Source organism: Grus americana, chromosome Z (assembly GCF_028858705.1).
Source record: "Grus americana isolate bGruAme1 chromosome Z, bGruAme1.mat, whole genome shotgun sequence".
Classification (NCBI taxonomy): domain Eukaryota; kingdom Metazoa; phylum Chordata; class Aves; order Gruiformes; family Gruidae; genus Grus; species Grus americana.
Window position 1 is genome coordinate 50,959,682 of NC_072891.1, and position 13,213 is coordinate 50,972,894.

The following is a 13,213-nucleotide window of genomic DNA, read 5'->3' on the forward strand; positions in this document are numbered from 1 at the left end:
AACTCTCTAGTTGATTGATATCTCATGGCTTTATCTTGATCTTTCTTTCCCTTTAGAACTATCTTTTTTTTCCCTCAACTGGCAATTTCAGGAACTTGCCATGAGCTAAAGAATTCATTATCAGTCTTTAAAACAATTTAGTATGAAGTTTAAAGTACTAAATTAGCGCTTAAGGAATTAACTTTGAGAATGTCAAATATAAAAATTGAGCCAAATACAGAGTAGAAATTACTGTGCCTTGCAGTTATATTTAATGCAGATGTGCATATTACGATGATTAGTTGTACAATTAAGTCTTCTACTGATCACCACAGTAATCTGCATCACAATCAAGACAGTAACACACATACCAGTTGCAGTCATAAAGAAAGAAATTCTGTATATGAAGGATTCCAGTATATTTTTTAAGAAACCTTCCCTTGAAAATCCTTGCAGAAGCCCTTGGTATACATGTTAAATCAATGCAACAAAACTGCCAATAAAATTATGGTTTGACCCACTTGGTAACAAAAGGGTCAAGTGGCATGAAAAAAACTCAAGCCTGCAAATTACCAAATTATTGACTCTTAGAGAATTTTCACCACAAATTTGTCCATAGGCTGCAAGTGTTTTTCTAATGCAAATGTAACTTATGAAAAAGAAAAAGGGTAGGCCACCAACTGAAAGAAAACATTTATTGAATCAAAGTCAATACTTTCCTTTTAATATCTACAAGCCAACACTGAACTGACTTTATTCAAGAATGAACACAATGTACAAAAAAAGTACGTCTGTTATAAAAATATGTAAATTTTTTTCCTGGCTATTGAGCTGAAAACGTTTTGACAAGTGCAAGATAGGTTTGGCAAGCAAATTTAAGCCGCTATTACCAATGACAAAGTTCAAATAATTTTGTAATCAGAGTATATTTAAGACTCATTGATAAAGTGGCATTGGAAATGTTGACCCCTAAAAAAAAATGTATCACTGCACTGCCATGTGTTTATGCACCCAGACAATTGAACATCTTGATCTTCTGTCACAAATCAGTACTTTTATCAGTGAAGACTATCCAACCTAATTTGAACTATTCAACCAGAGAATTGACACCTACCACTGGAATACAACTTAGGGAAGGCAAACTACCTCCATGGCCCTGTATTTTGTGTGTTGTTTGCAAACTGAGAGAGAAGAGTAGGTAGGTTCACACATGTTAAAATCAACCTGACAGCTACTGCAATGTGAAATCAGGGAAAGGATGGAAAAAGAATAAAGAATCATTTATGACAGCAGTCTGTATTTCTGAACACATGCGTGTTTACGTATAAAAAATGGATCTGACTAGGCTCAGTTATGCCTTATTTGTTTAGATGTTGGGTTTTTCTTCCACATAAAAATTTAACTCAACCAGGACTCAAATCATTGACTTCTCTCAAACCACCACCAAGGAGGAAAAAAAGGGACCATTTACAGGGATAATCTGAAAACAGTGCAATATTAAAATACAATTTCACAACATGTGAAAGAAACATGCTTTGGAACCTGAGCAAAAGGCGTTTTACTGACTTAGTAAAAAGTCACCCTGTATGTTGTTTTCATTGGCATCTGTTCTGCCAGATAAGTATGTTGCTCTTAGCAACTTCCATGGCCCCTAAATATTTAGTACACAGAAACTGCCAACTACTTAGAGAAGTCTACTAAACTTTTCAGCTAATACTGCAGGCAGTCTGACATGCTGCTACTGGAAATGATCATACAGCCTAAAACTGAAAAAAAAAATTGTAGAAAGAAAAAGAAGCAGCCGAACACGATGCTTTTCTTTTTTAAATAGACTAAAGCGCTTCCACAACACTTAGATACGGTACTACACTGGTTTACAGTCTTAAGGTCAGCTCTTTCAAAATAAATATACTGAACATTTACAACAAATGCCTCATGAATGCAAGCTCTCTCTTTATTATTCAAGACCAGTTGGATAAAAACTAAAATAAAGACATAACTCTGAAGCAGCTAAGTTACAAGTCCTTTTTCAGAAACAGGCATGACTTGGTGCCACAGCAAAATTTTTCACCAGTCTGCAGTAAGCAATTATTTTTTTTCTTCTAGCACCAAGCAGGCCACCATACAAAAGCAACCTCACAAAGCATGCGGTCATCTACTCTGCTCATTCTGTATGAAATAATCGTTTGTGCTTGCAGGTCCCAAATGGGTATGAACAATAGATGATTGAAGACATGAATGGCAACTCACTCACTTCTAAATTACTTGAGCAGAGAAAAGATTTAAAGACTAAAGAGCAACAAAATGTTGCACATTAGTATTTGTGAGGGATGAAGAAAGCTAAGGTTGGTGCTTTAATTTGCCTTAACACAAACAAAAAGCTAAAACCAATCCTAAACAGCTCTATGTCCATGATACTGGTAGAGGCCAATGTGTGCATGCCACTAAAGGCACAGTTGGACCAATCTGATAAATGGCATCATCAGAGCAGAACAGCAACTTTGCAGTGGAGCAATCACAAAGGGTGAACAACGAGCCATCGCTTCTCTCGTCATGAGCACAGAAAGCAGTCACCAAGGCAAAAGAGGGGACACAGGAAAGAAGATACAGGAACTCACATAAACCTGGAAGACAGAAAACACACATTAAACTGAGTTTTGAACATTCTGAGGGATCACTTTCCTACTGTAACATTGCTATTCACTGATTTAACATCATACATATTATGCTTAAATGGACAGAAGTGTTGCAAAAATGGTACCCTAATCATATCATAAAATTCCTCTGAAATTTGTTACATAACTAACTTCACTTGCAAAGATTTGCATACAATATTATCTTAGGTATCTTTACGTGTAAAACAGGCTTATGGACAGACTGATGCAGTCAGGACAATGTCTTGTTCATTGTGTAAAAAAATTAACATGCTTACACGATACTGAATTTTTTACTTAGAAATGCATTTTTAAAATTGGGCATCATAAAGACACAGCTATATATAGGGAGCTAATGATGAAGTAGTATGATTGTTCTTCCTACTACTCTAACAGTGCCTAAAAAGCAGAGTGCAATACTTACAGGAAAGGTATCCCCAAGGTTATCCTGCCTTTGTATCTACAAGCTGCATCTGAACGTTTGCAGACATGCCACCTCCATAGCCTCCCTTGGACTGCATTTGGTTCTGAATTGAGCTGACCTGGAGACAGGAGGGAAAGGGGGGCAGAGAAAACCAGAAAGACAGTGAGCTATGACATCTTCTTGCTTTCAATTTTATTTCTAGTTTAGATTTGGTTTTCAAGTACTCCTTTACCATGAAAGCTACATTACTTTGCGTGAGGACATGTGCAGCATAGACTTGCTGGAATTTTCACTTCTGCAGGCAGCTCAGCAGGAGAGATGGAAGAACTGGTGCTGAGGCAGAAGTTTTTCCTCTCTCCCAAAGAAAACTGGCTGATTCAGGCTTTCACTGCCTCATTTGATTACTCAAAAAACCCCAATGAATCAAATCTCTTACTGGTATCCAACTCCACTCCATCAGACAAGCTACAATTTATCTTGTTATATGGAAAATGTTCTTTGACAAGTAAGATAAACCAGAGAAGTTGACACCATTATGTTAAAAATATTATATAATAAGACAACTTACAAAATATCTGAATAGTATCTGCACTGTATGGCTAACTTCAGATAATTAAAAAAGGACTTTCTACACCAGCTTTTGGTTTGCAGAAGGTTTTTGATTTATCTATTTACATAACAGCATACACTGCTTTCCTTAATTGCTCCTATTCCTTTAAATGGCAGGGCATTTGTTGTTCATAATCTATCAGCTTCCCTGGAAATAGCTTATTTGAAGGTATTTTTAGCCTGATGCAAATAAATACATAAAGAATACACACACACACAAAAACATCCACATCCCTCTATGGCTTTCATTGCCTTTGTCAACAAAAAGGAAGGGAATCCATACTTCTTTCCTGCTTGTGTTGCCTGAGTCAAAATAATCACCTCCAAGTGCCTGCAGGAAGATGACTCCAACCTCAAAGGTTTGGCCTTTTTCTCTCTGCACCCCAGAGCATACATAACAAGTATACAATGAGCATGAAATAACATATTCATTCAAGGCTACAGCTTCTGAAATTGAACTTGCAGCAAAGCCTATGCCTGCAGGGCACCACTTCCAATTATTACATGTATGGTCCTTCACAGAGCCCTCAAAATATCACTAGAAAGCTGGATTGAAACAGCACTGGAGAACTATTTCCAAGTAGCTTGTATGATATTTTCCCTGTCTACAAAGACAAGAGAAATATATACTCTTTTCCACAGCAAAGCAAAACACACACAGACACACACAATGAATCAGCAGAATTCTTTCTTACACCCTGTTTCTCAAAACAATGTGAAAAAGAGCCTGTTTTAGGATCTTTGTCTTCAACAGTATGGCATATTGCAGTGCTGTGCAAAAGATCTGATTTTTATGTATTTAAGCAGCCCAATGTAAAAACATATTCTACTGTGGCGCTTTGCTCAAGTAAGTGATGCAGCTGCAGCAAAGCAACGTTATGTTCACATTTTTCTTCGGGGAAAAGTGTTCAGAGCCAATACTCTAGAGGGTCTGACGTCAGAGACTACAAACTCAGTAACGAAGTGTGAAGAAATGCAACCACACGCATGGGATGGTGTTTAAGAACCTCAACATTTCACCAAGCTGGTCATCTTCTTCACCAAGCATCTTATGTTGCTCATTGGAACAAAAGGACTTTGAATTTAATCCTTTTTTCCTCAGAAAAAAATTAATCTACATGTAAACGTATTCACAAAAATGACCTGAGGATGGCATTAATTTCATCTGAATGAACCCTGCCTCTAGTGAAAAAGAGCTAGAAAAAGCATCTCCAGGCCATGTCACCTTCCAGCTTGACAACTTGCCTACATGACTTTAAAATTTTGGAGAACAGCAAATCAACACAAATTGCAAGGCTAAAGCATATTTTTCATGAGTACTTCTTCTAAAGGTTAGAGTAATTTCTCTGGTACTTGAGTCACACATATAGATTTTTGTGTTAGTGGGTAAGGAAGTATCAGTCTAAAATGCAGAGGCTGTTACACCTGAAGTAAAGAGAATGCAGCAAATTAAACTTGACAGCATTAACAGTTCAGTGGCTATTTTGTGTATGAAAACACATGTATAGGACACGTACAATGTTAAAAACACTGAGCAAAAAGCAAGTCTAACAATCATAGGCTTATAGGGTGATACTCTTCCGGAAGCATCCTCCTTTTGAGGCAGTCTGAGCTACAAGATCAAGCACTATGAAATGCAATTTTTTTTTCTTTCTCAAATATGCCATTGCCTTCCTTTGATGATAAGTAACAGCAAAGTTGTTCCCTCTCATGTCCAATTTAGATAGGATAAGGATTTAAAGATTTTTGGAAGGGGAAAAGGATTGCACCAATTAAAGATCACACAATCTGTTGTGCTACTTATCTACCTCATTAATTTCCTTCTTTCCTTTTCTTTCCATCTGTTTTAGAATTGGGAAATAGCACAGATGGTCCTTGAGAAAGAAAACAAGGGAAAACTAAGAAAAGGATGGAATACATGAAATCACAGACTAAACTGAGGAATATGAAGCAGAAGAAGAAATTGGGAGATTTCACCATGGAATATGAAGGTAAAATACAAAAGTGATGGGAATGAGAAAGAAACTGCACAGAGGGCTCCTACTGTTTAAGCGTACCTTTGACAAAGGAGCAAGGTGCTCTACAGTGAAGACAAAAAAGCAAAATATTTCAGTAGTCAGAAAACTACTGGACTCAGAACCATAAGGATATGTAATGAAGAACAATGCTGATGAAAAAAGGCACAGAGCAGATACTGGATAAGAACCAAATTTATATGGGAAAAGCTAATGAAATTGCAGGAGGTGCTCCTAAGGTATACAGAAGAGAGAAGGCACAAGGAGGTTCACAAAGAAGTATAATGTCTATACTATAAAGGAAATTAAGCGCAGCAGAAAAACATGTGGAGGTTAACACCATAATCTTGGAATTTACACTGCGAAGAATGAACAAGGAGATTGGATGCAGTATTACCACAGTAAGTCACCACAGAAAAGGCAGGAAAAGAAGCAGTGTGAAAAAGTAGAGATTTGTGCTTCTGAAAAAAAGATAGGAAAAAAAGGATTATTTTTTGCATACAGATCCTTTCTATCTGAGATAAAAAAAATCAGTCTGGCCACTGATGCAGCACATTATACAAATCAGAAAAAAGTGAGAGAAGGAGATAGCCAATTACAAGCATTCAAAATGAAAAAGTCTATGTAGAGAGACAATAATGATTACCCACTATCTGGAGATGAATTGGATATTACACAAGGCAAAGATGAAGGCAAGCAGGGGGAAGGTCTGAGGTGAAAGAGCAAAGCTTCTGGCAGTCACCACAAATCTCACATGAGAAAACTCAGCTGTGAGAATGAGGAAGGTTCTCACAGGTGGGACAACAAAAATTTTAAAAGCAAAAAGCCACGCTTTAAAAAAAAGAAAACTGCTCACTTCATTATCTCAATTTATAAAGGCTTTAAATACTAATGTAATATATTGCATTAAATAAGTAATCAGTTTTAACTGAATTTTATCAAGTTGAACCTGTGTTTGTCCATTTTAACTTGCTTAAAGATATTTTAGTTCAAATCACTTCCAATCCATTATGTTGTTTCTGGGAAATGTAGTATATTGTCATGTTTTCTAGCTTTGCCCTTTCCCAATACATACTGAGTTACAAAAGCTTTCCTCTGATCTCAATAAGCTGTAAACTAGTTGAAACTACAAATGACCTCACTTGCCTACATTAAAACTGTCGCTTTCCTTTACGGCTCTGCTCTCTATTCTGATACCTCTGACAGAACTCTTACTTCTCCTTTGTCAAGAAGTATTTTTCATCATTTTAATCTCAAAACATTTTTTTCCTATTTAAAGAAGATTATTAAGGTCAGGAAGTATTTTTCATCATTATCTACACACAACCCTTTTCTAGGTTGCTTATTACTGACCTTAAAAACAGATTGACATTTCACATAAATACGAAACTGTACAAAAGAAATCTATCATCATAAGCTGATTTTCAGTATCTATCTTAGCCTCTGTTTTTCACTATCAGAGAGAGAAAAATATTTATTGCTCCTATCACCTACAGGAAGCCACAAAACCTTGCTTGTGACATCATTGCTTGCTCTGGAAATAATTCACACTGCAAATAGGGCTACAGAGTATAGAAAAACCTCAACCACGACACTCAAAAATAAACCAAGGCAAGTTAGAATTTTACATGAACTATATTTAAAATAGTTTAGAGCATTTAAGGTAAGAAATCTAGTCAATTATAAGACAGTTTTAAAAGTTTTCTCTAAAATACTCTAGTATATTTTCAAATATACTTCTACTTTAGCTCATACATACCATCAGAACAAATTTTTAAAAAGTGTTCCACACATAGCCTGTACAATTTATACAGCATCTACTATGTATTGTTAATGAATACAGGAATTAAAAAAATTACATTCCATAATCTTGAATGCAAGTGTTTAGGACTTGGAATTAAGACACTAGCAGGTTGCTCTTCAGTTTTATATAGATTCTTTCTTAATAGTTGAAAGACTTGTTGCTTCAGCCACAATACACATATACAGTCTTCCTGTATGCCATCTAAGATGAAATATTCTTCATCTGCTCATGCTTACCGAATTCATTCCACTGAACAGGTCTCCTGATCCTACATGAGCAGTATGAACAAAGTTTGTTGGCTCCCCAATCATGCTTCTGTCAATCCGCCGTCGTCTTTTCTGAAAGGAAGGTAAAGAAACCATTTAACTGAGAGTCACTGAAAAAGCAACATCGATGTATGTCAAAAAAGCTAACTGTCCATAGGATATTTCAGACACTGTAAGATATTTGCATAGAGTCAAAAAACAAAGTCCAAATTCCCAGGTTAACCAAGACATTGGTAATATTGTCCTTTGTTTCTACTTGGAGGATCTACAGGAGATCATTACAGCAGCACCAATACCACTCTTAACATTTAGGCCAACATAACATTTGTAAATAACCTTACTGCATTCCATGGTTTATTAAGCAATATTTGCAATGTTTCGTACAGTAACTTCTGCCTACATTTGTATTTAAATCATAACGTGACTGATCAAGGTTTAGTCATTCAAAGGAAGAATTAAGGATCAAAGAGCATTACTACAGTCTATGAATCCACTAATTCACAGAATTTCTGATTTGCATGCCATGGGAATTTATGTCACTATTTGTCATACACTTCACGGTGATGTTCAGAACAATGCCTTGAGTTTGACCAGGGTTAGTCACAGACATAACTTTACTGAACCCCGTATACTCAGATAACTTCCAGTCTGCGTGGTTGTAGAGTGAGCTGAAGGGGTGCAGTGTGATAGTAAGGCAGGATGCCAGATCAGGGACTCCGATTGTTGTGCTGCGAGACAGAAGGCAAGAATTGCTTAACCTCTGCCTCCCCTTTCTCAGAGTCACAGCTTCATTTTTTATTAATGTAATAACAACCAAATGAAAAACTGGAGGCAGTAAGGACTTCCTCTAATTAAAGCTGCTTTGGTTGCCTGCCTCCAGCTAAGCATTGCATCTAAAGGAATAAAACAAGAAAATCCTATCCTCATTTCTTTGGCCAGAGCCAGGGAGCTTACAGAGAGCAAACCATACAGTGTGCAGTCACTGTATGCCCATATCCTATATTTGAAAAAAACCCAACAAACCCAATAGCCATGATGCACAGTATGAATATCTCAATTTAAGGTGTGTGATATAAAATACAATATAATAGCTAATAAACTACTTGAGCTCAGTGAAAAGTTTCCCATCATCTTAAAGTCCACTCAGTCTCATTTTTAAAGAGATCTCCATTTCTAACCCACAATGAGATCATAAGACCACCCGGACTCGAAACACAAAGGTACATGCCTCATGACTGGGCTAGCTGCTATTGAAACACAGCTACAGATTAAATCTTTATGAATCAGAGCCCACAACTACGAGAATACATCATGGGGCTTAGCCAGCAAGCACAAAACACATTTAATCCTTTCCTGTACCTTCTCCCTATTGCCAAAGCCAGATTTCAGAAAATTTCAATACCTTAATGCATTGTATTAATAGCTGAGGTGAGAAGAAACACATAACAAACTCCCACAGAAACAGAAAAACAAAAATGACCCAATCTATGCCAAAACTATTAATGAATTTTCTACTCCCAACAAATTTGACAAGACCAACCAAATAAAATAATCATAGCTATAAAAACATCTTCATGTAGTTTGAAGACTTTCACAGAGAAAATGTTTATGGAAGTTAACTGAAATGTCTCAATTACAGAAAGCATTCGTAGAGTTCAGAAAGCCATAGACAGCCACAACATAATCTATTACCATGTGCCATGTGCATTAATATTTCACTCTGGAAGTCAAGCTCACTTATACATACAGCAAACTATTTCTTAAGTTATGCATATCAGCGAGTAAAGCATACATGACTAACTTGGGGGAGGAGACCCCATACCAGGTTTATACTTCCACTGGATGATAACTGCTGATCTGACATGTTCGGGATGATGAGCGTCTCCCACCAGGTGTGATGATTATTTTAAATGCATGTTGCTGCATTTACACAAGATAGTATTGTAATATGCTGTGACTCTGGCACAGAAAGAAGCTCTAGAAAGCTGTATGAAACACAGCGCTCCAATTAAAACACAATTGTTTTGGGTCTGCAGTAGCTGCCCCTCTCCTCCTTTTAAAAAGTAACAGCCAGAGTCAGATTCATTTCTATGTCTCAACAATACATCCTTGATTTCTTGGTTTTAGTAGAATTTTGAAATGCATATAAAATGTAGACAATCTCAAAGCTTTTAGAATTTTTTGTTTATTTGTTTTGCAAACAACCAAACTCTTTCTTTGGGCAACACAACTTATTTTCCTCCTTTACTTGTTGCTAAGATCACTGGCATGCCAGCAGCAGAATCATGTGCTGGATCATATGAACAACTGCAAATGATTCTCCACTAATCATCAGCTAGTCAACCAGTAACCACTGGTTAAGGGGGAAAGGGGTGGCAAGGAGCACAATAGAGGAGATATGAGAGGAAAAGACATGTAAAGGGATCCTGGAAGTGGAACATGAAATGTCATCATGTAACAGCTTTACTCTGTTTCCTTGACAAAAATCTGCAGAATTTGGATTGCAAAGTACACACCAGGTAATCTTTACACCACAAAAAGAATAAATAATCTTTAAACAGATGTAGAAGAGATGCAGGTTTGTGTGTAAAATGTTTGAGAGGAATGGAAGCAGTCTGAGGACCTATTTCAGAAGCTTTGCTTTGAACATATACTAGATGCAATGAAACTGGATCACATATCAGTTACGATAGTAATGAAGTAAAGAATTGATGTCTCTTCTATTCTTAATCTACAAGAGACGCTTTGCACCCACGCAGGGTAGCACCTCTTTTGAAGTACAAGACCAGAATTCAGAAAGCCACCAACCATTGCATCACATGGACATTGGCTTGCAGGGGCAAATTTTGTCCAGAGGCTGGGCTGTGCTTCTCTAGCTCAGGCCACTTCATAGTGATGGCAATGGTTCTGAATTAGACAAATTTTCTGCCTTTATATATACCTACAAAAAGAAAAGCTTTGGAATTTTTTCTCCTTTACACATTTATGCATCCCTCTCTGCCCATCATGACAGGCCCTCTCAAAAAAAGAAGAAGAAAATACAGGCAGAGTAACATCAAGGTCTCAAATATATCAGAAAATATTTGAGTGATGTCACTTAGATCCCAGCAGGCTGGTAATTATTTTTCTGGAAGCTGCTAAAAGAAGAAGTCGCAAGTGAAGTCAAGCAATATCATACAAATGTATCCCACAGTCAAGTACCAACCTACATATGCTGGGGATCACAGAATCATAGAATCGTTTAGGTTGGAAAAGACCGTAAAGTACCATCATCATGTCCAACCATTAACCTAACCCTGCCAAGTCCACCACTAAACCATGTCCCTAAGCACCACATCTACACGTCTTTTAAACACCTCCAGGGGTGGTGACTCAACCACTTCCCTGGGCAGCCTGTTCCAATGCTTGACCACTCTCAGTGAAGAAATGTTTCCTAATATCCAATCTAAACCTCCCCTGGTGCAACTTGAGACCATTTCCTCTCGTCCTATCACTTGTTACTTGGGAGAAGAGACCAACACCCACCTGGCTACAACCTCCTTTCAGGTAGCTGTAGAGAGTGAGAAGGTCTCCCCTCAGCCTCCTTTTCTCCAGACTGAACAACCCCAGTTCCCTCAGCCGCTCCTCATAAGACTTGTGCTCTAGACCCTTCACCAGCTTTGTTGCCCTTCTCTGGACATGCTCCAGCACCTCAATGTCTTTCTTGTAGTGAGGGGCCCAAAACTGAACGCAGTATTTGAGGTGCGGCCTCACCAGAGCTGAGTACAGGGGGATGATCACTCTCCTAGTCCTGCTGGCCACACAATTCCTGATACAAGCCAGGATGCTGTTGGCCTTCTTGGCCACCTGGGCACACTGCTGGCTCATATTCAGCCAGTTGCTGACCAGCACACCCAGGTCCTTTTCCGCCGGGCAGCTTTCCAGCCACTCTTCCCCAAGCCTGTAGCGCTGCATGGGGTTGTTGTGACCCAAGTGCAGGACCTGGCACTGAGCCTTGTTGAACCTCATACAGTTGGCCTGGGCCCATTGATCCAGCCTGTCCAGATCCCTCTGTAGAGCCTTCCTGCCCTCAAGCAGATCAACACTCCTGCCCAACCTTGTGTTGTCTGCAAACTTACTGAGGGTGCGCTTCATCCCCTCATCCAGATCATCGATAAAGATATTAAAGAGAACTGGCCCCAGTACTGCATCCTGGGGAACACCACTTGTGACTGGCCACCAACTGGATTTAACACCATTCACCACAACCCGGCTAGCCAGCCAGTTTTTTACCCAGCAAAGAGTATGCCTGTCCAAGCTATAGGCAGCCAGTTTCTCCAGGACATTGCTGTGGGAAACGGTGTCAAAGGCTTTACTAAAGTCCAGGTAGACAACATCCACAGCCTTTCCCTCTTCACTAAGCGGGTCCAACCAGATCCAAATCAATATGAAGTGATACATACATGAAATGGCAAGTGATGCACCTTGCTTTTTTTTTTTTTGACACAGTTCTTTTTGTCTTTCATTCTAAGTATCCGTAGACAAGGAACTTTGGTTCAAATTTGTCATCATTTTTCCTTATTCTGCAACACCATCTGTATTATTTTTCATGACATGTTATTTTGGCTTCTGTTATTTCAACACAAAATTTGTAAGCTTTCCACAAAGATTCACATGCAGAAAATCTAAGAAGTAACATTTATTGAGGCATAATCCCTACGCTTTATCATCTGTATTTCCGAATATAATGAGAAATATCTTTTGTATTTTAACATCAAAACAGCCTTGGTACATAATCAGGGGAAAACAAAACAAAACACCATGCTTTGGCACCTCATCTGATGCGGAGTAAAAGAATGAACTTCCCGAGATTAATTTTCCAGTCTCTTCCTAATTTCAGACTTTTTTTTTTTTAAATTAATTCTTTAAAAGGAGTGCAGATTGTGTAAATCATAATTCATAATATTCCATATTGGAGAGGGCTATGGTGGCAGCATACGAGGCTGCACTCACCTGCCAGGATTGTGTTCATAGAGTCAGCAATGCTTACTGCTGGCTTGCAGGCTCAGTGACCTAGCTGAGACCAAAAAATACTTTTTCCCTTGTCTTAAATGTAACTGTAATAAAGGTTTATCTCTCGTGGCAAAAAGATAACTAAACATTTAATTCCTCTCTGCAGCCTGGTTCAACACTTAATAAATTTACTTGCTAACTCCCTGCTGGGAAACTTTCCCTGGTGAATAGAGAAGGGAACAATCCGATCCATCTGGACACTATGAAGAGTTGCTTTGCAGAATGAGTTTCTGAGGTCAGAGAATGACCATTTACATTGATAACCCTCAAAAAATTTTGCTCTTTTCAAGGCAGAAAGATGAATATGAATTCATAAATACTAGAAAGTTACACAGCTTTTAAACTTGTCTCCACAACATGAGGGTCACATTTTCAGACTGCTCAGTCACTACTGAGTCATTAAAATGGCA

The 13,213-nt window shown here is 38.1% G+C and overlaps 1 protein-coding gene across 8 annotated transcripts in view; it reads right to left on the reverse strand.

Moving 5' to 3' along the window:
- Nucleotides 1–658: 658 nt before the first annotated feature.
- The window catches only part of CDC42SE2 (CDC42 small effector 2), an 87,540-nt gene continuing 74,985 nt past the window's right edge, over nt 659–13,213 (reverse strand). For all 8 annotated transcript variants that reach the window (XM_054811015.1, XM_054811012.1, XM_054811019.1 and 5 more), the window contains 3 exons: nt 7,722–7,823; nt 3,058–3,175; nt 659–2,603 (listed from right to left, as the gene is read on the reverse strand). In XM_054811015.1, coding sequence (XP_054666990.1) covers nt 3,077–3,175; nt 7,722–7,823 — 201 coding nt within the window. In that variant the 3' untranslated portion in view covers nt 659–2,603; nt 3,058–3,076. The remainder of the gene's footprint in view (nt 2,604–3,057; nt 3,176–7,721; nt 7,824–13,213) is intronic.